The 27,325-nt window shown below is 38.2% G+C and overlaps 1 protein-coding gene across 1 annotated transcript in view; it reads left to right on the top strand.

Annotated features, from left to right (window-relative positions):
* LOC128687646 (uncharacterized) overlaps positions 1–24,732 on the top strand; it is a 40,131-nt gene extending 15,399 nt beyond the window's left edge. Inside the window, exons 5-8 of the mRNA XM_053775212.2 lie at positions 1,001–1,131; positions 3,680–3,830; positions 15,630–15,864; positions 19,647–24,732. Coding sequence (XP_053631187.2) covers positions 1,001–1,131; positions 3,680–3,830; positions 15,630–15,864; positions 19,647–22,653 — 3,524 coding nt within the window. The 3' untranslated portion in view covers positions 22,654–24,732. The remainder of the gene's footprint in view (positions 1–1,000; positions 1,132–3,679; positions 3,831–15,629; positions 15,865–19,646) is intronic.
* The last annotated feature ends 2,593 nt before the right edge of the window (positions 24,733–27,325 follow it).

Raw genomic sequence — 27,325 nt, 5'->3', positions numbered from 1 at the left:
TTTATGGGTTAAACTGTGCGGTATCTGTCATTACATACTTACATTAATATTGTAAATACTGATGAAAAATGAGTAGCTATTTAGGGATAACTCTTCACGATCTCTTAATTCAAGGAATTGGAGCTACCCCTTCCCTTACTCAGATCAAACCTGATTACTTCCCACTCTCCAGACATTGTATGACCCCTACAAGTTTAGGGCTTTTCCAGAATATAATAATTATAATAATACCTGGACAGAAAAAATGAACACACAAAAAGTGATGTGTATATTTTGATCTAAAACTGTTTAAATTTTCTCTCTAATAGATAACACACTTGCACACTGTGAAGCTATACAGTATTGTATGTTTTGCACACTATGAAGCCAGACAGTATTGTTCATTTTACCCAGTAATACAGTAAGGCACTTTGCCATCAAATCCATTCTCAAAGAGTAAAGAAAATTATGTAAAGAGCACTGAGATTAATCCTGTGGCCTCACATATACCGACTAAGTAGTGGATTCGTAAATGCTAGTCTGCTAGTTCTGTTGCTGTTAATGTATTACTTAATTTGTTACATTCACAATATTGTAACGATTATATTTAAAAGCTACTAATGGAGGCATGCCTGTGACAGGTTTTAAGGGTTCTTGAACTTCTTGCACTACTGCACCCTTATAGGGGGAGAACTCTTGATCCAAGTAATTGTAGCTACCCTCTCCTTCAGTGGGTTAAACCTGAATATTGTCTGTACCCAGGCTCTGTATGATCCATAGAGGTTTAATGCTTTCCTATGATTATAATAATGTATCCTGATAACTAGATTTTCTTGTTGATTTCCAGATCAACCAAGCTATTCCTGTTTGTGGCATTACTTTCTCTACTAAATCTGTTCAGACTTGCAGTTAAACTTTTGTTTAACTGCAAGTCTGAGTACCGAACTCACTTTCAGAAATTTGGCAGTTTACTTAAAAATTCATCATTGACAATATATCTGACGGGAGTGGTTTTCTACAGGTTTTCATGTGGCAGCAATGTTTGTATGGGTGGTGAGTCAGAAAACTGGCTTCAGCTTAACAAAATGGGAAGAGTGTGTTTTTAATTTCATCATGGCAGTTACTTACTGCTTTTGTTTCTTTAATCTCAGGGTAAGTAAGCAAAATATGTGTGCACAATTCCTTGTGAGGATTATTTTTAATTCAACATTTTTTGTAGTTTATGGTAATGAAGTTTGTCATGTATGTACCTGTATATGTACATTTAAATTTTATAGTACCATTACCACGTGTTACCTTCCCTTTCCTCCCTCTCATGAAAAAATTAATCTGTGTATTTATCACAGACTGGTTATAAAATGTTGTAAACCTTTTCTTTACCATACACAAATGACCCACACATAGGACAGGCTCATGATGATGTTTCGGTCCAATTTGGACCATTGACTAATCGCTATGTGTGGGTTATGTGTGTATTGTTCCAGTCATGGTATTGTGCCGTTTACTCTTTTTCATTACCACATTGACTGTTCTCCAATAAGGTTGAATGACTCAAAGAAGGGAACACATTCACCATCACTCAGTATCTTGCCAGAAGTTTGCAGATATCACAGTTCAAATGAGCCTTTGATCAATAACATTCCCATGTAATCCTTTAGAGTGCAGCCACTCTAAAGGATTACCCTGCTTCAGTAGTGCACTAAATGCCTAATACCAGTTATCTCTCCTTACTTTAACCAAACACTTGCACATAGCATTCACTATTCACTATTTGGACATGAGAAATTCAGGGAGCACATTTTGGACAAAATCCTATGGTTGGTTTTCAACTTAGAGAATGAGAAAGATTCTTCAGGTAAGAGCTAAACCTGTGCATGCCATTCAATGCAAGGAATGCAAGAAACTATTCTTCATCTGTTAATTGCTAGAGTGCTTTCACCTTTGAGGTCCTTTTATTATTAATTAATTTTTTTTAACACATCAGCCATTTCCCACCAAGTCAAAGTGACTTATTTATAATGAGTATTATTTATAATAAGTCAAAGTGACTTACTATAAGTAATATGTTGGTAGACAGCAACCACCCAAGGAGGTACTGCTGTCCTGCTAAATGAGTGTAAGATGGAAACCTGTATTTTGTTACATAATGGTAGGAATGCTGGTATCTTTTTTCTGTCTCATAAACCAAAAGATAACAGGTATATCTTGTTACTTTTACTTACAATAAGGTCACACTATACTTGCATATACACATATATGTACATACTCACTCATCTGCATTTTCTTCAATTTTTTCTTAACCCTTTAACTGTCCAAACATAGATCTACATTTTTACTGCTAGCACTCCGAATATTTTGAAAATAAGACAAAAAAATTAAGTACCAGTGCTTATGAGGATATAATGCAGCGAAGTTGACTCTGGATGCTCACCTGATGGCAACAGTGACTCTTACCGCTTGCAGAAATGTTGCCGATTTAACTTTTTTTTTATGTATGTAGTATGTTCTGATAATTACAATTTGTAATAGATCTCGTGATATCATAGCCAGTCTTTGTTCTTACTCAACTATTAGGTATGGCTATAGTAATCAAATGGTAACAAACACATTGACATGTGAACATGTTCACCTGCCTCAGTCACATACTATTGTCTAGAAATATATGGAAATTATTTATAGATCTCAGCAATGTTTTTAAAAGTGCTGGAGTATATGAAATTCTTTGAAGCACAGTGTTAGACAGAGTGGCACTCTAAATTGCTAATGGTGCAGTCACTCTCAGCAATGCTGTACCATCAGCACTGGCTGGAGGCAATGGAGATGTCGTGTCTAAGGGCAACGTGTGGCGTAAATATTATGCAGAGAACTTGTAGTGTGGAAATTAGGAAGCTGAGCTGGAGGTGTTGAGGCGGTTTGGTCATTTAGAGAGGTGGAGCAAAACAGCATAACTTGGAGAGTGTAAAAATCTGTAGTGGAGGGAAGGAGGGGGTAGGAATTGTCCTAGGAAAGGATGGAGGGAGGGGGTAAAAGAGGTTTTGTGTGTATGGGGCTTGGACATAGAGCAGGCATGTGTGAGCATGTTAGATAGGAGTGAGTGGAGATGAATGGTTTCTGGGACTCAACGAGCTGTCGGAGCGTCACAGAACACTTGTCCTGTTTCCTTACGAACCTTACCTAACCTAACCTATTGTGAGCAGGGTAATATTTTGTGAAGGGATTCAGGGAAACCGGTTAGCCAGACTTTAGTCCTGGAGGTGGGAAGTATAATGCCTGCACTGTAAAGGAGGGGTTTGGGATATTGGCTGTTTGGAGTGACATCTAAACTGTTGTATCTGAGCATCTCTACAAAGACAGCGATTATGTGAAAGTGTTTCTTTTTTGAGTTACCCTCTTATACATATTATATTATCACTATATGCAGTTGTTTTATGCTTGTATACACAGTACATTACCACTATATATACAGTAGTGTTATGCTTGTAAACGTAGTATATTATTACTATATACAGTAGTGTTATGCTTGTATATGTAGTATATTATCACTATATATAGTAGTGTTATGCTTGTATGCATAGTATATTATCACTATATACAATAGTGTTATGCTTTTCATGTTGTTTTGGAGTCTTGATTTGTAATAAGAAAAAGTTTATTTAATTGGCATTTATAATTTACAGTGTCAAATTTTAACATCTGGCAGGAGGGACCTTCACGCTGGAGAATGTTAACCTTCTACATGGTGGTGGTGGCAGAGAACATTGTGTTTGTCTTAATATACTACCTCTTAACACACCACAAGCCCTGGGTGAGGTATACAGCACTGGCTCTGGTGTTTGGAGGCTTGACGCTAGGTAAGCCATTTTTTCTGTCCTTCTTTACATTACTGAATTAATGGGCTAAGACCTTATTTCAAAGCTCAGCCCAGCTATGTGAGGCATACAAGAACCTCAGTGGAAATAAGTCACTTTGACTTTATTGGTTTATCGTAGGTAATTTACACAGTTACATGTATGATATTTTGTGTAACTGTCTGTATTTATGTGTACGTGTACCTAAATAAGCTTACTACCACCCCCCAGGATGCTCAACTATAACAGTTGGCTAACACCCAGGTATCTGTTTACTTCTAGGGGAATATAGGGCATAAGGTGTACCATAAAAAAAGATGGAGGTCAGTGAGCCAAATAGTATAGGTAATATATAGGCATTTAAATGCTTGCACTTTACTGTTTATCTTTGCATTACTCGTAGGTATAAAGTGACTTGCTCTTACATGTATGCGACTCAGGGATGAACTTGGGGCCTTCATTTGTGAGCTGAAAGTGCTGTCACTGAGCTACAAGTTGTCTGATGCAAAGTTTGTAATTTTGTATCAAATGAGTTAGGTAAAGAGAAATTGGATATCACATTGGAGGGAGGGGGTATGGATGAAGTGAACTTTTTCAGATTTTGAGTTTATGAAAGACGAGGTAACCCATAGAATTGATGAGGGAAAGAGGGTGGGTGGTGCATTGAGGTACCTGTGGAGACAGAGAACGTTATTCATGGAGGCAAAGAAGGGAATGTGTGAGAGTATAGCAGTACCAACACAAAGCATGGGTTGTAAATGCTGCTGCAGTGGAGATGTCGTGTCTAAGGGCAGTGTGTGGTGTCAGTATTATGCAGAGAATTCATAGTGTGGAAATTAGGAGGTGTGGAGTTACTAAAAGTATTATTAAGAGGGCTGAGATGGTTTGGTCATTTGGAGAGGATGAAGCAAAATAGGATGACTTGGAGAGTGTATAAATCTGTAGTGGAGGGAATGAGGGGTAGGGGTCATCCCAGGAAAGGATGGAGGAAGGGGGTAAAAGTGGTTTTGTGTGCAAGGGGCTTGGGCATGCAGCAGGCATGTGTGACTGTGTTAGGAGTGAATGGAAATGAATGGTTTTTGGGACTTGACGAGCTGTTGGAGTGTGAGCAGGGTAATATTTTGTGAAGGGACTCGGGGAAACCAGTTAGTTGGACTTGAGTCCTAGAGGTGGGAAGTGCAATGTCTGCACTTTAAAGGAGGGGTTTGGGATATTTGCTGTTTGGAGGTATGGTAGCCAGCCAGCCAGGCCAGGCCACCCCACCCCACCCACACGTAGTATACTACGACATTATTTACCTTAAAGTAGGGTGAGAGATGAGTAAACAAGGTAAAATGAATAAATGAGAGAGAATGAGTACATATAATTATCAGAGTATACAGGTCTCCCTCAACATTCGCGAGGGTTAGGGGATCAAGAGCCTCGCGAATGTTGAAAAACCGTGAATGTTTGGTGCCCCAATATATTGTAGGGAAATATAATACAAAACTGCTTCCTTAACTTGTTGAACCATGAACAATCATAAAATACATGAAAACGTCGTAAATTGTAGTAAATATATACATGTTATGCTTTAATAACATGTATGTTATTAAATACCACAGACTCCACCAATGCCTCCACCACTTCCCCAACCACTGCGAGTCCCTACTACCCTCCCTCCGACCCCCGCAACTGGCAGCCAGCCCTCCCACCACTCAGTGTGGTGAGTGCTTTGTTTGTTCATTATTTGCTATTAAACTACAGTATAAATAATGTAAACCCATTCATGACTGCATGTTGGAATGGCTATTCGGACAGGTATTGGACGGTGACATCATGTGTTTAGTCTTGAACACAGCAAAGAATCAAACATTTCTGCTACTGCTAATAATAACAATAGTAATAATAATAATAATAATATAATAATAATAATACGATATAATTGAAGAAGGAAATTGTACAAAAATACGAGGGAGTGGTTGACACATCGTCAGTGTGGCTTTGTTTATGCTGGAGTGAGCATTAGTCTCCCTGCTCTTCCAAACATTTCACAATAATTCAGTGGTTGAGGCAGTGGTATTTAATAACATCTTCTTCTTCTTTCAACAAACCAGCCGTATCCCACCAAGGCAGGGTGGCCCAAAAAGAAAAACAAAAGTTTCTCTTTTCAAATTTAGTAATTTATACAGGAGAAGGGGTTACTAGCCCCTTGCTCCCGGCATTTTAGTCGCTTCTTACAACACGCATGGCTTACGGAGGAAGAATTCTGTTCCACTTCCCCATGGAGATGAAAGGAAATAAACAAGAACAAGAACTAGAAAGAAAATAGCAAAAAACCCAGAGGGGTGTGTATATATATGCTTGTACATGTATGTGTAGTGTGACCTAAGTGTAAGTAGAAGTAGCAAGACGTACCTGAAATCTTGCATGTTTATGAGACAGAAAAAAGGCACCAGCAATCTTACCATCATGTAAAACAATTACAGGCTTTCGTTTTACAGTCACTTGGCAGGACGGTAGTACCTCCCTGGGCGGTTGCTGTCTACCAACCTACTACCTAGGATTTAATAACATATATGTTATAAATAATAATAGTACATATTAATAACATGTATTATTATTATTAATAACATGTATGTTATTAAATACCACTGCCTCAATCGCTTCCTCACCAGCTGCCTCACCCACTGCCTCAGTCGCTACTTCAACAGTTGCCTCAATTGCTGCCTCAACAGCTGCCTCACTCACTGCCTCAATAGCTGCCTCAACAGCTGCCTCAGTGACCACTGCCTCAATTGCTGCCTCAACAGCTGCCTCAATTGCTGCCTCAACAGCTGCCTCAATCGCTGCCTCAACAGGTGCCTCAATCGCTGCCTCAACAGCTGCCTCAATCGCTGCCTCAACAGCTGCCTCAATTGCTGCCTCAACAGCTGCCTCATGCACTGCCTCATGCACTGCCTCATGCACTGCCTCAACAGCTGCCTCAACAGCTGCCTCAACAGCTGCCTCACCCACTGGCTCAATCGCTGCCTCAACAGCTGCCTCACCCACTGCCTCAATAGCTGCCTCAACCACTGCCTCAATCGCTGCCTCAACAGCTGCCTCACCCACTGCCTCAATCGCTGCCTCACCCACTGCCACAATCGCTGCCTCAATCGCTGCCTCAACAGCTGCCTCAACAGTTGCCTCAACAGCTGCCTCAACCACTGCCTCTACCACTCCAGTCGCACTCAATCTACAAGTACCAAACACAATGAATTATTGTGAAATGTTTGGAAGAGCAGGGAGACTAATGCTCACTCCAGCATAAACAAAGCCACACTGACGATGTGTCAACCACTCCCTCGTATTTTTGTACAACTTCCTTCTTCAATTATATCGTATTTATTATTATTATTATTTTTTTTTTTTTTTTTATCACACTATTGCTACTTCTACTTACACTTAGGTCACACTACACATGCATGTACAAGGATATGTATACACACCCCTCTGTGTTTTCTTCTATTTTCTTACTAGTTCTTGTTTTGGTTTATTTCCTCTTGTCTCCATGGGGACGTGGAACAGAATTCTTCCTCCGTAAGCTATGCATGTTGTAAGAGGCAGCTAAAATGCCGGAAGCAAGGAGCTAGTAACCCATTCTCCTATATACATTATTTTTTTTTATTTATTATCACACTGGCCGATTCCCACCAAGGCAGGGTGGCCCGAAAAAGAAAAACTTTCACCATCATTCACTCCATCACTGTCTTGCCAGAAGGGTGCTTTACACTACAGTTTTTAAACTGCAACATTAACACCCCTCCTTCAGAGTGCAGGCACTGTACTTCCCATCTCCAGGACTCAAGTCCGGCCTGCCGGTTTCCCTGAACCCCTTCATAAATGTTACTTTGCTCACACTCCAACAGCACGTCAAGTATTAAAAACCATTTGTCTCCATTCACTCCTATCAAACACGCTCATGCATACCTGCTGGAAGTCCAAGCCCCTCGCACACAAAACCTCCTTTACCCCCTCTCTCCAACCTTTCCTAGGCCGACCCCTACCCCGCCTTCCTTCCACTACAGACTGATACACTCTTGAAGTCATTCTGTTTCGCTCCATTCTCTCTACATGTCCGAACCACCTCAACAACCCTTCCTCAGCCCTCTGGACAACAGTTTTGGTAATCCCGCACCTCCTCCTAACTTCCAAACTACGAATTCTCTGCATTATATTCACACCACACATTGCCCTCAGACTTGACATGTCCACTGCCTCCAGCCTTCTCCTCGCTGCAACATTCATCACCCATGCTTCACACCCATATAAGAGCATTGGTAAAACTATACTCTCATACATTCCCCTCTTTGCCTCCAAGGACAAAGTTCTTTGTCTCCACAGACTCCTAAGTGCACCACTCACTCTTTTTCCCTCATCAATTCTATGATTCACCTCATCTTTCATAGACCCATCCGCTGACACGTCCACTCCCAAATATCTGAATACATTCACCTCCTCCATACTCTCTCCCTCCAATCTGATATTCAATCTTTCATCACCTAATCTTTTTGTTATCCTCATAACCTTACTCTTTCCTGTATTCACCTTTAATTTTCTTCTTTTGCACACCCTACCAAATTCATCCACCAATCTCTGCAACTTCTCTTCAGAATCTCCCAAGAGCACAGTGTCATCAGCAAAGAGCAGCTGTGACAACTCCCACTTTGTGTGTGATTCTTTATCTTTTAACTCCACGCCTCTTGTCAAGACCCTCGCATTTACTTCTCTTACAACCCCATCTATAAATATATTAAACAACCACGGTGACATCACACATCCTTGTCTAAGGCCTACTTTTACTGGGAAATAATTTCCCTCTTTCCTACATACTCTAACTTGAGCCTCACTATCCTCGTAAAAACTCTTCACTGCTTTCAGTAACCTACCTCCTACACCATACACTTGCAACATCTGCCACATTGCCCCCCGATCCACCCTGTCATACGCCTTTTCCAAATCCATAAATGCCACAAAGACCTCTTTAGCCTTATCTAAATACTGTTCACTTATATGTTTCACTGTAAACACCTGGTCCACACACCCCCTACCTTTCCTAAAGCCTCCTTGTTCATCTGCTATCCTATTCTCCGTCTTACTCTTAATTCTTTCAATAATAACTCTACCATACACTTTACCAGGTATATTATTATTATTATTATTATTATTATTACTATTGTTATTATTAGCAGTAGCAGAAATGTTTGATTCTTTGCTGTGTTCAAGAGTAAACACATGTCACCGTCTAATACCTGTCCGAATAACCATTTCAATATGCAGTCATGAATGGGTTTACATTATTTATACTGCAGTTTAATAGCAAATAATGAACAAACAAAACACCACACTGAGTGGTGGGAGGGCTGGCTGCCAGTTGCGGGGGTAGTAGGGACTCGCAGGTGGCGGGAAACTTGAATATGATTTGGCGGCTGGGAATTTGGCGGTTGGGAATTCGCGAATGTGTGAAGCCCGCGAAAGCTGAAAACGTGAATGTTGAGGGAGACCTGTACATATATAAAACATGAAATAACTTTAAAACACTTGAAATATTGGAAAGCTTCCAGACATAATGGAGAGTTGTGCTTACAGAGAATGTAAACAAACCGGGTGGCCCACGGTGACCATATTAGAAAGTCAGGTGGAGGGAGCTGTATAGCAGGCTTTGGTCATAATTTGAAATGTCCATATTAGCAGAACACCGTGAAACGGGGCCCTACTGTACATTACTAAAGTTAAAAAGATAAACTTTTGTTTTTCTTTTTGGGCCACCCTGCTTCGGTGGGATACAGCTGCTTTGCTGAAAGAAGAAGAACCTTCCATACGTTTTCTTCACCAGTGGCATGTGGTAAATGTATATTGGACATATAGAATTGCTGGCATAAATGGCCATCATATAACAAATTTCAGTAAGACAGGGCAGCATAAAATGAGGTGAAACCTGTACATCACAATATGGTCATTGACTGAAAGTTAAAAAAAAAAAAAAGTAATTTTTTTTTTTTTTTTTTTTTTTTTAAGAGAATCCCCAAAAAGAAAATACTTTCACCATCATTCAACACTTTCACCTCATTTACAGATAATCACTGCTTTTGCAGAGGTACTCAGAACACAACAGTTTAGAAGCATATATCTATAAAGATACACAACATATCCCTCCAAACTGCTAATATCCCAAACCCCTCCTTTAGAGTGCAGGCATTGTACTTCCCATTTCCAGGACTCAAGTCCGGCTATATAAAAATAACCGGTTTCCCTGAATCCCTTCACTAAATATTACCCTGCTCACACTCCAACAGATCGTCAGGTCCCAAATACCATTCGTCTCCATTCACTCCTATCTAACATGCTCACGCACGCTTGCTGGAAGTCCAAGCCCCTCGCCCACAAAACCTTCTTTACCCCCTCCCTCCAACCTTTTCGAGGACGACCCCTACCCCGCCTTTCTTCCCCTACAGATTTATAGGCTCTCCATGTCATTCTACTTTGATCCATTCTCTCTAAATGACCAAAACCACCTTAACAACCCCTCTTCAGCCCTCTGACTAATACTCTTGTTAACTCCACACCTCCTAATTTCCACACTCCAAATTTTCTGCATAATATTTACACCACACATTGCCCTTAGACAGGACATCTCCACTGCCTCCAGCCGCCTCCTCGCTGCTGCATTCACATTCCCTTCTTTGCCTCCATAGATAATGTTTTTTGTCTCCACATATACCTCAATGCACCACTCACCTTTTTTCCCTCATCAATTCTATGATTAACCTCATCCTTCATAAATCCATGCGCTGACACGTCAACTCCCAAGTATCTTGAAAATACTCACTTCTTCCGTACTCCTCCCCAATTTAATATCCAATTTTTCTTTATCTAAATCATTTGATACCCTCATCACCTTACTCTTTTCTATGTTCACTTTCAACTTTCTACCTTTACACACACTCCCAAACTCATCTACTAATCTTTGCAATTTTTCTTTAGAATCTCCCATGAGCACAGTATCATCAGCAAAAAGCAACTGTGTCAATTCCCATTTTGTATTTGATTCCCCATAATTTAATCCCACCCCTCTCCTGAATGCCCTAGCATTTACTTCTTTTACAACCCCATCTATAAATATATTAAACAACCATGGTGACATTACACATCCCTGTCTAAGACCTACTTTTACTGAGAAGTAGTCTCCCTCTCTTCTACACACCCTAACCTGAGCCTCAGCCCTCATAAAAACTCTTTACAGCATTTAGTAACTTACCACCTATTCCATATACTTGCAACATCTGCCACATTGCTCCGCTATTCACTCTATCATATGCCTTTTCTAAATCCATAAATGCAATAAAAACTTCCCTACCTTTATCTAAATACTGTTCAAATATATGCCTCAATGTAAACACTTGATCTACACATCCCCTACCCACTCTGAAACTTCCTTGCTCATCCGCAATCCTACATTCTGTCTTACCTCTAATTCTTTCAATTATAACCCTACCGTACACTTTTCCTGGTATACTCATTAAACTTATTCCTCTATAATTTTTACAATCCCTTTTGTCCCCCTTCCCTTTATATAAATTGACTATACATGCTCTCTGCCATTCCCTAGGTACCTTCCCCTCTTTCATACATTTATTAAACAAAAATACCAGTCACTCCAACACTATATCCCCCCTGCTTTTAACATTTCTATCATGATCCCATCAGTTCCAGCTGCTTTACCCCCTTTCATTCTACGTAATGCCTCGCGCACCTCCCCCACACTCACATCCTGTTCTTCTTCACTCCTAAAAGATGGTACACCTCCCTGGCCAGTGCAAGAAATTACCGCTTCCCTTTCTTCATCGACATTTAAAAGTTCCTCAAAATATTCTCTTCATCTGCCCAAAACCTCCATCTCCCCATCTACTAACTCCCCTACTCTGTTTTTAACTGACAAATCCATTTGTTTTCTAGGCTTTCTTAACTTGTTTAACTCTCTCCAAAATTTTTTCTTATTTTCATTAAAATTCCTTTACAGTGCCTTGCCCACTCTATCATCTGCTCTCCTTTTGCACTCTCTCACCACTCTCTTCACCTTTCTTTTACTCTCCATATACTCTACTCTTCTTATAACACTTCTGCTTTGTAAAAACCTGTCATAAGCTAACTTTTTCTCTTTTATCACACCCTTTACTTCATCATTCCACCAATCACTCCTCATTCCTCCTGCACCTACTCTCCTATAACCACAAACTTCTGCCCTACATTCTAGTACTGTATTTTTAAAACTATTCCAACCCTCTTCAACCCCCCCCACTACTCATACTTGCACCAGCCCACCTTTCTGCCAATAGTTGCTTATATGTCACCCGAACTTCCTCCTCCCTTAGTTTATACACTTTCACCTCCCTCTTGCTTGTTGTTGCCATTTTCCTCTTTTCCCACCTACCTCTACTCTAACTGTAGCTACAACTAAATAATGATCCGATATATCAGTTGCCCCTCTATAAACATGTACATCCTGGAGCCTACCCATCAACCTTTTATCCACCAATACATAATCTAACTAACTACTTTCATTACGTGCTATATCATACCTTGTATATTTATTTATCCTCTTCTTCATAAAATATGTACTACTTATTACCAAACCTCTTTCTACACATAGCTCAATTAAAGGCTCCCCATTTTCATTTACCCCCTGGCACCCCAAAATTACCTACTACTCCCTCTACAACATTTTTGCCCACTTTAGCATTGAAATTCCCAACCACCATTACTCTCACACTTGGTTCAAAACTCCCCACACATTCACTCAACATTTCCCAAAATCTCTCTCTCTCTCTCCTCTACACTTCTCTCTTCTCCAGGTGCATATACACTTACTGTAACCCACTTTTCACATCCAACCTTTATTTTACTCCTCATAATCCTTGAATTAATACATTTGTAGTCCCTCTTTTCCTGCCATAAGTTATCCTTCAACATTATTGCTACTCCTTCTTTAGCTCTAACTATTTGAAACCCTTGACCTAATCCCATTTATTCCTCTCCACTGAAACTCTCCCACCCCCTTCAGCTTTGTTTCACTTAAAGCCAAGACATCCAGCTTCTTCTCATTCATAACATCCACAATCATCTCTTTCTTATCATTTGCACAACATCCACACACATTCAGACTTCCCACTTTGACAATTTTCTTCTTATTCTTTTTAGTAATTTTTACAGGAAAAGGGGATACTAGCCCATTGTTTCCGGCATTTTAGTTGACTTTTACAACACGCATGGCTTACGGAGGAAAGATTCTTATTCCACTTCCCCATGGATATAAAAGGAAAAGTAATAAGACCAAGAACTATTAAGATAAAATCAAAGAAAACTCAGATGAGTGTGTATAAATAAACATGTATATGTATGTGTAGTGTGACCTAAGTGTAAGTAGAAGTAGCAAGACGTACCTGTAATCTTGCATATTTATGAGACAGACAAAAGACACCAGCAATCCTACCATCATGCAAAACAATTACAGGTTTTCGTTTTACACTCACTTGGCAGGACGGTAGTACCTCCCTGGGTGGTTGCTGTCTACCAACCTACTACCATAAGTAATGTTTATTCACTAAATATTAACAGTTGTAATTAACAGATTGAAAAGAACAGTTCATTGTGAATTAGATTAGTTGTGAATAGATTAGTTCCAATTAGAGATCATTAAAAAAAATTACTGTACAGTGGACTCTTGGTTATCGGCTGTAATCTGTTCCAGAAGGTCATCCTAAATCTGAAAAGGCCGAAAATCGAAATAATATTTCCCTTAAGAATTAATGTAAATCCAATTGATCCGTTTCAGACACCCAAAAATATTAACAAAAAAATACATTTTTTAACCCTTTGAGGGTTTTCGTCGTACTAGTACGTCTTACGCGTAGGGGTTTTTGACGTACTAGTACTCATAAATTCTAGCGGCCTCAAATCTAGTGGGAGAAAGCTGGTAGGCCTTCATATGAAAGAATGGGTCTATGTGGTCAGTGTGCACAGTCTAAAAAAAATCCTGCAGCACACAGTGCATAATGAGAAAAAAAAAACTTTGACCATTTTTTTTTAATAAATCAGCGTCTTTGCAGTGTATTTTCGTATGGTATTTATTGTTGTATTCTAGTTTTCTTGATCTCATTTTATAGAATGGAAGACATATTACAGAAATAGAGATGATTTTGACTGGTTTTACAAAGAAAGGTGCCTTGAAATTGAGCTCAAAGTAGCAGAAATGTTCGATTTTTACCAAACTTCAAAAGTAAACAAATCGTGCCAAGCGTGCAATACACGTCAACTGGTGAGTCTAATATTCTTTCACAAGTGCACCAATAATATTTATACCATTTTTTACACTAATGCAGTAGTCTGCATAACAGTAAATCTTATATTTTTTGTGAAAATAAAAATTCAAAGTGGAAAGCAAAAGAATATAAGAGGGGCCTTGAGACGTGAATAATGACTAGAGGAAATGTCATTTTAGTGCCAGGAATGTCTTTCTTGTTTATTCTAGACCCTATTCCGAAATTGGCATCTTTTGAAATTTGTGTGAAATTGGCAAAATTGCTAAATTCTGACCACTGTACTGGATAGTTGAATTTCATAAATGAGTGGTTTCTTGCACCCATTCGATAGAAAAAATGGAGTTCTAGCGAAATATTCATGTTTTTTGTCGACTAGTACAGTGAAATTGGCCGAAAATGGGGCTCAAAGTGGGCAAAATCGCCGATGCGTAAACATCGCCGAGACCGCTAACTTTGCGAGAGCATAATTCCGTAAGTTTTCTATCAAATTTCAAACTTTTGGTGTCTTTATGATCGGGAAAAGATTCTCTATCTTTTCATAAGAAAAAATAATTTTTTTTTTTTTTTAAATTTGGCCGACCCTGAGAACGAGTTTCGGAGAGGGCCTGTCGACCCTCAAAGGGTTAAAGATAACTATAGTTTTACATACAGAAAACAATGACAAAATAAATATAAAGCACAAATTTTAATGATAAATGAACATTACATAGCTTTCTTGAAGACTCTTGTTTGCATATTGAAGAAGGCAGGAGGGGAGAGGGAGTTGGGAATCCCCAACTCCCTCTCCTCTCTATGTAGTGTAGCCCCCCTGAGCTACACTACACAGCCATATTATTACACTACACAGCCATATTATCACCATGTTCACTGAGTTCAATCATTACTAACAACTACCTTTAGATGCCATCATAAACATAGGGAGAAGTAATGAATAATTCATGCCGAGAATTGTAAACAAACGCATATGAAGGGCGGTTACTGTGCGAGACGCCAGATTCAGTTTTTTCTAATGCTGAATCAGAGAAAACGTAATGTTTACTCTCCACCTGACTCTCCACTTGATGGCATATAAACATTGCATGTTTATATGCTATGTGCTAAGTAACGTGTTTCTTATATAATTTTGAAGAAAATATCATAGATGGATTAATGAAAATGTCTTTATTAACCTAAAATAAGACATTTAATGTGCTCAAGAGTGATTTATTACACGTCCACTATGGCCGATCTCCTAAATAACGGCTGATAACTGGGATAGAATTTCAGCCAGAAAAGCAGGTGAAAATTGAATTGGCTGATATCCGGAATGGCTGATAACCGAGGGTCCACTGTATATGATAAGGTAAATGATTTGACTACAGTATTTAAATAATGATTATTTTAACTTACCTTTGAATTCATTAAGAATGTTGCAGTCTTTCAGAATTAGGAGTTGTTGTAAATTTCATCTTTTTTTTTTCAGGTTTATCATGCATGGTCCTCTATTACCGATTTTTCCATCCCATGGGCCCCTTAAAGCTCTTTCAAGAAGAATGTAAAGAAGAAAAAGATACTGAGAAAGGCAAACTTTCTCCTGCAGAATGGGCTGGACCTACTCCTCCTAGTTGTAATGCCATAACAAGAAACAATACAAACAGGTTATCTAATAGAAGAGACTTCAAGTATATGTATCCTGTTGTGCCAAAATCTCCAAACAGGTGAGATAATTTCAATTGAGTTTTGTACTATAAGTAGTTTATAAATTGTTACTTTTAAGGTTTGCACTTCTTGACCCATAATAGCAGTATATATTTCAATAAAGAAATCTTAATATTAGGCATACAGTATATCCAAGGAAATGGAGCTCCTCTTCCCTTGAATTAAGCTTTATTCCCTCCCAGTCCCCAATTGCTTAATGATCTTAGAACTTGTTCATAAATATATAATGATCACTATTGCCATCACCTCTCACTTCCACTTGTATCTTCTCAGTTTAATCCTTTTTAAAAAATGTTAGCACTTCCTTTTCCCTTCCCACTGTTGCTATTTAACCCTTTCAGGGTCCGTCCCGTAGATCTACGGCTTTACGGTGAGTGTCCAAACCATAGATCTACGCCATGAGCTCAGCTCACTCTGATAAACTGTGAGTGGTACATTTGGGCCTAGATATGAGAGAATACATCTATGTGGTATGTGTGCACCACATAAAACAGATCCTGCAGCACACTGTGTATAATGAGAGAAAAAACTGAAATCATGATTTTTCGATTAAAACAGCAACTTTGCAGTGTTTTTCGTATGTTTTTTATAATTGTATTTGCGATTTCTTGGTCTCATTTGATAGAATGGAAGACATATTACAGAAATAGAGATGATTTTGATTGGTTTTAGCACTGGAAATGGCTTGAAACTGAGCTCAAAGTAGCGGAAATGTTAAATTTTTGCCGATATTCAAGAGTAAACAAACGACCTCACACGTCTAATACACGTCAGCTGGTGGGTCTAATATACATTCACAAATATGGTGATGATATTTATACAATTATTACAGTATTGCATAACAGTAAATCTTCTATTTTTTGGTGTGAATAAAAATTCATTATGTGAATAAAAAATCAAAATGGAATTTATTTGTAAAGCCTCAAAACATAACTAATGAACAGAGGAAATGTTAGTTTAGTGCCAGGAATGCCTACATTGTTTATTCTGGACCCTATTTTGAAATTGGAATATTTTGAACTTTGTGTTAAATTGGCCAAATTAACAATTTCCAATCACTTTATTTTGTAGTTGAAACAGTTGACTTGGTGATTTCTTGTGCTCAATCGATAGAATAGAAGGAATACTAGTGAAATAGCTAAGAATTTGGTTGATTGGAATAATGTAATTGGCCTAAAATGGGAGTCAAAGTCGGCAAAATCGCCGATTCGTAAATATCGCTGACACATCAAAATTCGCGAGAGCATAATTTCGTCAATTTTCCACCAAATTTCGTACTTTTTGTTTTATTACCTTCACAAAAAGATTCTCTACGATTTCATAAGAAAAAATAACAAATTTTTTTTTTTTTTTAAATTCTTGGACACTGGTGCGTGACTCCAGATTTGGGCCTTGGACCCTGAAAGGGTTAAAACCTTATGGCAAATATTTAATAAACCAACTCTAGTAGTTTGCAGTCTGCTAAAGTTAATTGTCTAACTTAGTGTATGGTGGGTCTCTGTATGTATAATTCTCATCTTAAAACTATTATCTTGACTTGAAGAAAGTAGGAACTTGCATATCATGGTGTAAGGACTTCTAAACATATTTCTTGATGTACTTATTTAAACAAAAGAAAGCCATGAGAGTACCTTCTGAGTGTTATTTGGGAAAAAGTGCAGATTTCCATAAGGCATTTAACATGGTACCCAATTGAAGAGTGCTGGCCAAAACATGGTATAGCAGACTAACTTCATTCCTGGACCACAAATAGGAAACAGATTGGTACTGAACAAAGAGATGTCATGAGTGGCTAGACATAGACTGGAGTTCCTTGGAAATCAGTTCTGTACTAATCTTTTTCGCATTGTACATAACAGAACTTGAAATAGTGCTGTTTGGCCTCAGCCTAACTGACACAAGTGACAGAAAGGGCCTTGGAATATTCATAAGCAATAACCATAAAAGTAACACTGCTAGCTGCAAGTAGCAAACCTAACAGGATGCTAGGTTCCAGAGCTAGAAACTGAACACACCTACAAACTACACTGGGGCAAAATCTATGGATTCCTGATGTTTGTTCTGCATCTGCATTAGGACAGTCAGTTGGCAATGATTAATAATAGTAGTAATAGAAGTAGATGATTATGTTTGTCATAGCAGAACTGGTGGTAACTAGAAATAAATCCATTGGTGCACATAGCTTTGTGAGTGACAGTGCCGTAACATAAGTAGCTGTAATGGAAATGGTTTAAATTAAGTAGAGGTAGTTGTAGCCCTAGGATTCTATCCACCTCCATCTGCAAATTCTATGCCATTTTTTCAATATGGTATGGTATATTCCCCAGTTTTCCTGCTATAGAAAGTGAAAGGTGGAGAGAGAATTTTGCTGTACTATCCTTGGCTCAAACACCTAGATAATATACAATACCTTTTAATTTAAATAGAGATACATTAGTTAATTTTTCTCAGCAGTTAGCCTTTGAGTGGACTTCATAGTCCTCTTTTTATCTCCCGTGTACCCATGTAAGTACTTGCCTTACCTAGCTTCTATATTTCACAGTGCAGATGTGGAACAGTGGGACATAACTTTTTCCAGAATTTCTGATAGTTACATTGGTCCCTTGACCGTATAAACATATATGGGAGTCCACACAACTGCATTTTTACCTTTCAGTGATGATCCCTATTATGTTCCATGTATACTCTGAACTAACACTGGCACTGTCAAGCATTCTGTTTATTGTGTCTGAGTATATATATTTCTATGCTTCAACACTTGCACACTTCAACACTCACTCTCTTATATCTCTCTTCAGTGGGATCTGGTCTGAAGGAGTATTTTTTATACGTACTCCTCTACTCAGAGGTAGACTAACATACTGTACTAGCAACAGTAGCAAGTGTCGCAGACCTTCTAATGTGAGGAAGGGATGGGGGAAATAAATTCTTCATTCTTAGTTTCAAATTAATTTAAGTGGATTTTATTGAGCATTTAAGTAAAAATAAACATAATAGAGTTCAAAATATAAGTCCGTAACTACAGTATCCTAGGTAGTAGGTTGGTAGACAGCAACCGCCCAGGGAGGTACTACCGTCCTGCCAAGTGTGTGTAAAACGGAAGCCTGTAATTGTTTTACACGATGGTAGGATTGCTGGTGACTTTTTTTTGTCTCATACACATGCAAGATTTCAGGTACGTCTTGCTACTTCTACTTACACTTAGGTCACACTACACATACATGTACAAGCATATATACACACACCCCTCTGGGTTTTCTTCTATTTTCTTTCTAGTTCTTGTTCTTGTTTATTTCCTCTTACCTCCATGGGGAAGTGGAACAGAATTCTTCCTCCGTAAGCCATGTGTGTTGTAAGAGGCGACTAAAATGCCGGGAGCAAGGGGCTAGTAACCCCTTCTCCTGTATAAATTATTAAATTTAAAAAGAGAAACTTTCGTTTTTCTTTTTGGGCCACCCTGCCTTGGTGGGATACGGTCAGTTTGTTGAAAAAAAAAAAACTACATTATATTGTCTCTACAGTCAGGCACCAAAAATTCTGAATCTAATACCCTAGATAATTATTTTGGTACAGGAACATCAATATGTTCATCTTTGTTTGATGTTTAAATGTTTTGTCTTTGAAATTTTCCCTTAGCAATTTGGTCAGCTAGGTAGGATGGATCATATGTTCAGAACATCTGTGGTGCCCATCCATATGAACATCTGGTGCTCAACTCTTTATGTATTATCACAGGTTCCTATCTGCTTTTAACCTGCAACTGTCTCCACTGTCTTTTCAGTGTTTTGTCAGCTCCTGGAGTCAGCCTAGAAAGCTCACCTGCCTCATGTGATTCAACTCCGGTATCTACTCTACCATATTTACAGGATCAGAAGCCTTTAGGAATCATGTGCTCAGTGCAAGATCTTCTGGCGAATGTGTCATGCAGCAGTGATATTGAAATAGATACTTTGCCACAGGAAGAAAATAGTGAAGACAATGTTTTAAGTGATAGGTTTAACAGGTCTGACATTGGTGATGGGCCAGAGGAACAGCAGAAATTAAGTCCAAGTTCTTTCGAAAGAAGTGTTAATAGGGAACTAAACTTCAGATTATCCTCATCAGAATTTGAAGGTGTGGATCAAGTAGATCAAATTAAAGAAAGCTCTCAAGAGAGAAGCAGTGATAAGAGAGAGTCTATACAGTGCTGCACTCAGATGGTACCTAGCGCACAGTATTACTCTCAAATAGGAATACCTAACATGTGTCAATATCAGATAACTAGAAATGGTATGATCAACAAACAAGAAGAGGACAGGATTTTGGATAATATTTCCCATTCTCTTAGTAGTCAAAATAATATGTTTAGTAAAGTTTATCATAGCCTAACTAGATACTCTAGTCCCAACAATGTTGGTCTTCCCCATAAGTCAGTAAGTACAAGTCAGACCAGTCTGAATAGATTACGAAGGACTGATAGCTATTACAAAAGTATTTTAAGAAATAGTGTGCGGCAAGAAGACCAGATAATCTCTGATACTGATATAAGACTGACTTCATTACCTTGTATCACAAGTACTATAAATGTTACCTCTGAGTCTCAGGATGCTAATAGAAATGGTTCTGAAGACTTATCTCTTGCAAAACCTCATTTGCCAAATGTAGAATTAGCAGTAATTGACAGAATGCACATAATAGAGATAGACTCACCTGAAAAGAGTTCAAGATGCCAGACAAATTATAAAAATATTTATGGAGGAAAAGATAATCTTGATAGAAATCTTGCAACTAAACCTTTTAACTTCATTATCCAGAACTTTAATGAAACCCAAACAACTCTGTCATCTGTACCTCATGATTATGAAAACATATGTGCTATTAATATCAACAGGGAAATGTGGGGAGTCAGGCACTGGAAAACTTATTCAGATATTGAAGATAGAATTCATGACAATAGTACAACAAAAGAGAGATTGAAAGTGCTAGACAGTACTTTGTCTTCAAGTTTTCATTCTGAGCATAGTATACTGAAGGGCATTCAGAGTCGTAGGTCACTTAGTATGATTGATGATTGCGAGTCAGTGTTATCTAGATCATTACCTGATTTAAGTACACTCAAATTAGAAACTTGTCTTGAAGAACCAGAGGAAGAAGAAGATGCTGTTATATCTCTTCCGGTTAAAGTGAAAGATAACAAGAGACTCATGGACACTCTTGATCAGCTGAGAGCTGCCAGACCTGTAAATAAATCAAATTCTGTTAATGATATCCCAAACTATGAAACCATATGGATAGGAGGCGTGGAAAAGCCAGCGAGTGATAACTTTTCCTCCACAATTACTTCTTCAAATAGCAGGTCATCTCTTGTTGTTACTATTGGTGATGTTCATGCAAAAGAATCACTCTGCAATCTTTATTACTCTACCATGTCTGATCTATCTTTCAGATATTATAGTGAGAGAATGAGAAAGAATAACTCGGTAGGTTCTCTTGCTTCTAGACGAAGCACAAGAGATATTTCTCGAGAAATGATGCGTGCCATTTCTGTACCAGATAACAAAATGCTGTTAGAAGTGAGTGAGTTGATAGAAGAGCGAAAAGAAATGGAAAAGGAAAAACAAATGAGTGACAGATCAGAAGCTTTCAGTTCATTGGTTGTAAACCAGAGGGATCCTGGGACTACACCTGTAGCCTCGGGGGAATTCAACCGCCCTCGCCGCAAGTTCTCTGTACTACGCGAGAGATTTGAACATCCTAACCAGGTGCCCTCAAAATCACCATTAAAACATAGACAGTCTGCTCAGAGGAGAAATTCTCTACAAGATCGTACTGCAAAGGCATTACAAGCAGGCATGAAAGTCTTTAGAAGACCCAGAGTTCATGTCATAACGCCAAAGAAAGATGATAACAAGGACACTCCCCGTCTTAAAAGTCCTTTTAAATCTAAGAGTGTCACTCCATCAACTCCAGCAATAAAAATTAGCTTGGAAACTCCTACAGAGTTCAAACCCAAGTCTACAGCAGAAAGTGAAATAACAAAGTCAGTTCAGAGAACACCACATGTTAAAACTCCAACTGATCACAAAATAGCAAAGGGAACACCAAAGACCAGCACACCCGATAACTTAACGCAAGCTTTAGCAAGAAAAGTAACAGTGGCTGTTGATCCAAAAAAAGTAACTAAAATAACTGAGGGGCCAAAGACCAGCACTCCTGAAGGCAATAAGCAGTTACCTCAAATAAGTATTCTTAGTGCTGTGTCGAGTGTTGTTCCATCACCAGAAAACCCACATTCGAGGATTCCACTATCAGAAAATCTTCGTCAAAATGTGGTAAGCTCTAAATCTTCGACTATGCAAGTTATCCAAGAAATGGGATGTACACAAAAAGTTATACACCAAGCTGCTTCATACAGTTCAGTTCTTCCAGGAAAGACTGTTCTTAATTTAAAGAATTCTAGGACTTCTGTAAGTGATGAAAATAATCTGGAAATTCTGTATAAGAATCCCTCTATATCAGGTATGCAACAGTCACAAAGTCTTGTAAATTTGAAAGCTGTTCAGACATCTCCTAGAGATGATCCTAGATTCTCTGGTGGTCAAATAATGTTTTCTGGTGCTTTAGGTCTTCCTCAATATCATCCTGACCCCAGACCAAGTATAATTAATATTTCTGAAGCCACGGAATGCCCCCAGAATCAGCAAAATATTTCCATTAGTCATGTTATTCTGTCATCTCAGTCACCCAAATTCAATATGCAAAAGTCTACTTTGTCTCCAAATTCCAAAATATTTTCAAGGCGAATATAAATTAGAACTTCAGTTTATGTTCCGTATGTTCACAAGTATATACCAGTGATTTACACTCACTTTGTCTTCGGATCAGAATTATATGCAGTTCATATTGCATTATTCATATCACTGCCATGTCTACCTCATTTTTTGTAGTGTTATTCACACTGCCTAGTAAGTAATTGTTTTTTACAAGTCTGGTCCTGAGGAGCATTAATGGCATAGTTTATTTGTTTTTCCAATAATTTGGTACATAATTTTGAAAGTGTTTGAGGTATCACATTAAGAATGTAGTATTGATAGATGTGTCACAATCCTAAACTATGTTCATGTGCCACAGTTATGAGGGTGAAAGGCCAAGAAGTGGTTGGCCTAACATTGCACAAGCATATCTTTTAAACATTTTGTCAGGATGATATACTTTGTTTGCACCAGCTAAGCTTGTCATGTTCTGTGTTTAGTACGTATATGTCTTATCGCAAAGTTCTTGAAGTTTCAGGTATTTGTAGCACTTACTATTTCTTATAAATCATGCCATCATTCATTCACTTTGTTAGTTTATAGTTATGACCACTTGGTTTACCTGTTGACTGGATTACTAAGTCTTCCTTATCTAATCTTTGATCCTTTATTTCTATATTGTTGCCTGCAGTTTTTCCACATTTTCTCGACATGTAAATGCAGTACCTCATTACAAGTATACTGTAGTATCTGTAGGTCCTTCTAAGAAAACATAATTATCTATTTATCCATTATAGAAAACTTAAAATAATTATTTATTTTTCTATCTCAGAAAGCATGTATAAATAATAATTATGTACTTGTCCATCTTGAGAAACCTACATTAATTGCTTACACTTCGTTTACAATTCTTCTCTTGACATCTTATTTGCATGCATTTGAATAGCCATGGATTCCCAGTCAAAAAGGTCTGTTTAATTTTCTTTTCTCACTCCTTGCTATATATTTTACATCCTTCACATAGAGTATTCATTTCTTATTTTCAAACAAATTAAACATTTCTACCTTGATAAATTCTATAATTTTATTCCTGCCTCTGCTCATATAATTTCTAAATAAATTAGGTCAAGTGAAAAATATTTTGTTAGAATTAACTGTGTAATCTTGCTTAATAATGTTCTTTTGTAATAGAAGTAGCTCCTGACACAAGAGTATATTGGAATAATGTTTTTTAATTCTTCATTGAATTGGTAATTTTTTAACGCACTGGCCGTTGAGGTATATGTGGAGACAAAAAACTTTATCTATGGAGGCAAAGAAAGGAATGTGTGAAAGTATAGTGGTACCAACACCCTTATATGAGTGTGAAGCTTGGGTTGTAAATGCAGCAGCGAGGAGACGGTTGGAGGCAGTGGAGATGTCCTGTCTAAGGGCAATGTGTGGTGTAAATATTATGCAGAAAATTTGGAGTGTGGAAATTAGGAGGTGTGGAGTTAATAAAAGTATTAGTCAGAGGGCAGAAGAGGGGTTGTTGAGGTGGTTTGGTCATTTAGAGAGAATGAATCCAAGTAGAATGACATGGAGAGCGTATAAATCTGTAGGGGAAGGAAGGCGGGGTAGGGATCGTCCTTAAATAGGTTGGACGGAGGGGGTAAAGAAGGTTTTGTGGGCGAGGGACTTGGACTTCCAGCAAGCGTGCATGAGTGTGTTAGATAGGAGTGAATGGAGACGAATGGTATTTGGGACCTGACGAGCTGTTGGAGTGTGAGCATGGTAATATTTAGTGAAGGGATTAAGGGAAACCGATTATTTTTATATAGCCGGACTTGAGTCCTGGAAATGGGAAGTACAATGCCTGCACTTTAAAGGAGGGGTTTGGGATATTGGCAGTTTGGAGGGAATGGTGTGTATCTTTATACGGATATGCTTCTAAACTGTTATATTCTGAGCACCTCTGCAAAAACTGATTATGTGTGAGTGAGGTGAAAGTGCTGAATGATGATGAAAGTATTTTCTTTTTGGGTCACCATACTTTGGTGGGAGACGGCCAACTTGTTAAAAAAAAAAGAACACTAAAAAAAATCACGGTAAACTGCCTCTGTTGTATTTCTGCTTTGGGTGGGTTACTCAGTAGATTGCCACTAGTGTATTTACTGTACCCTTATTATATAACCTGAGGTCTTCCATGTCACAATAATGTACAATGTCACAAAATATGCACATTCCTCTATGCGTACAAATAAGTGAAGACTCGGACTTTTTTTTTTTTTTTTTTTTTTTTAATTTGTCCTGCTTCATGTTTATTAGTCATATGTAACATTTTATACCTGTGAATTTAGTTTAAGTAATGTATTCAGAAGAACGGACAAGTTTCAGAGCAAGCTTTCATTAGAAGAACATTTATAATAACTTGTGACTTGATAAAGCTCTACACAGAAAAATTTTGTCCTAATTAAAGCTTGTTCTTCAAAGTATGTCTTCGCTAATGTCAGGAGCATGACAATTGAGTTTAATATTTCCAGGATGATAAATATTCATTTTGTCACTGATGAAATATTTGACATATAACCTGCTTTAAATATTAAAAATGCTCTACTACATGAATCTTATGGTGTGAAAGTATGATTCATATTTGTATATATTATTGTGGATAGCGATACTTAGTTACTCAGTATATGTGGAGCCTGAATGTTTATATTTCACTTATATTTGAGCTTTTATAGCTGATGTACTGTACTACTAAGGATGATTATCATGCCAAAAACGAGTACTTAAAATAAGCTTAAATGTCCTTTTTTGAAACAAACTCTTTTGCTGCCTGTTAAATGGAAGATGAAGCTCTTTCATGACTTTACTTCTGATTTAGTCTCTACATCAAACCAAAGTTAAAGTTATAAGACAATACAGCCTCTCCTCACTTAACAATGGAGTTCCGTTCCTAAGACCACATCGTTAAACAAATTCATCAGTAAGTACAGTGGAACCTCAAATTTCGAACGTATCACTTATCGAACGTTTCAAAAACAGAACCCTTTTTTCGAACCAACTTTGTCCCTATTATCGAACGCGCCCCTATTTTCGGACTGCTGGGTACCGGACCTGTCCGCCAGCCTGCTCTGTCCGTGTCCTCGCGCAGGCGTAGTGAGCCAGTCTGGCTTTGTTGATGCTTGAGTGAACACTAACCTGCGCTTTCATTCAAACGTTTTACGATTATTTCATTGTTTAGTGCTTGTGGGACTGAAATAAGCTACCATGGGCCCAAAGAAACTTGCTAGTGGTAACTCTGTGGTAAAGAAAGTGAGAAATAGTACAGGAGTATGAAAGTGGTGTGAGACTTGCTGAGCTTGCCAGGATGTATGGGAAAAACAAGTCGACCATCGGTTCTATCCTGGCAAAGAAAGAACAAATCAAGGAAGGTGATGTTGCAAAAGGTGTTAATATGCTAACCAAAAAAAAGACCACAAACAGTTGAAGAGATTGAGAAGTTGTTGCTGGTGTGGATCAAGGATAAAGAGATGGCAGGTGATAGTGTTTCAGGGACGATTATGTGCGAAAAGGCAAGGAAGTTGCATGCTGATCTGGTACAGAAAACTCCTGGAACCAGTTCAGTGACAGAACCATGTCCCATTTTAGGGAAATGTTAAAGAGGCGCCAGAAACAGAGGACTGTAGACAGTTATTTTGTGAGACGGGTCCAGTGACTCTCAAGCTGGCCCTAGTGGCATTAAAAGACAGAGAAAGGAAGTAACCCCAGAGAGGGCTATACCTGAAGTCCTCATGGAGGGGGATTATCCTTCCAAACACTAACCCCAACTCTCTCTCTCCTCCTCCCTATCTTCCAGATGCCATCACCAATCTTCAATAAAGGTAAGTAAAAATGTTATCTTACATTTTTATATATAATTGAACACTATAGTATTTGTTGTGTGTATGTAAAACTGTAATTAGTCTCTATAAAATGTATTTTTTTGTGAATATTTTTGGGTTTCTGGAACAGATTAATTGTATTTCCATTATTTCTTATGGGAAATATTGCTTCGATTTTCAGACTTTTCGAATTTAGAACTAGCTCCTGGAACGGATTAAGTTCGATATTTGAGGTTCCACTGTAGTTGGTTTGTGTCAGCCATCTTTGATATTGTTTTAATGTCACCTGTGCACCATTTACAACATTTCTGGTATATTTTTAAATGTTTATGCAGTAGTGTACTGTATATTGAAATAAGCAGAATAGAGGAAATCAGCTGTAATATACATTATTTAGGTATAAATACTGGTCAGAGAGCCCATCGTAAGTCCGAGGCATCAGTAAACAAGTACTATGTCACTAAGTTAGGAGAGGCTGTACTCGACACCTACATTACTAGTATTTAGAAAAGCTACACAGAATACTTGAAGTCTGCTGTTTTCACTTCATTGATGATTTTTTTTTTTTTTTTTTTTAAATATGGCAGTGAAGTACAGGATACCTAATAACTAACGTGTGCAGTCCTATACTTCATTGAAGGAAGCAAAATTTGTATAATACTGTAACCTAAGTACAGGCAGGCCCTGCTTATACTGCAGGCTAGGGTCTGGGCTACTGCTGTAAAGCGAATCATAGTCTTTTTTCACTTTCAAATGCATATACGTATAAGCATGATAACAATGTTTACACTATCATGTACTATTAACCCTTTCAATGCTCTCAAACTTGCTGTCAGGGTCACAAAATTTTAGAAAAAAACATT

The sequence above is a fragment of the Cherax quadricarinatus genome, chromosome 11, assembly GCF_038502225.1.
Source record: "Cherax quadricarinatus isolate ZL_2023a chromosome 11, ASM3850222v1, whole genome shotgun sequence".
Classification (NCBI taxonomy): domain Eukaryota; kingdom Metazoa; phylum Arthropoda; class Malacostraca; order Decapoda; family Parastacidae; genus Cherax; species Cherax quadricarinatus.
This window is presented reverse-complemented; position numbering and strand designations above follow the sequence as displayed.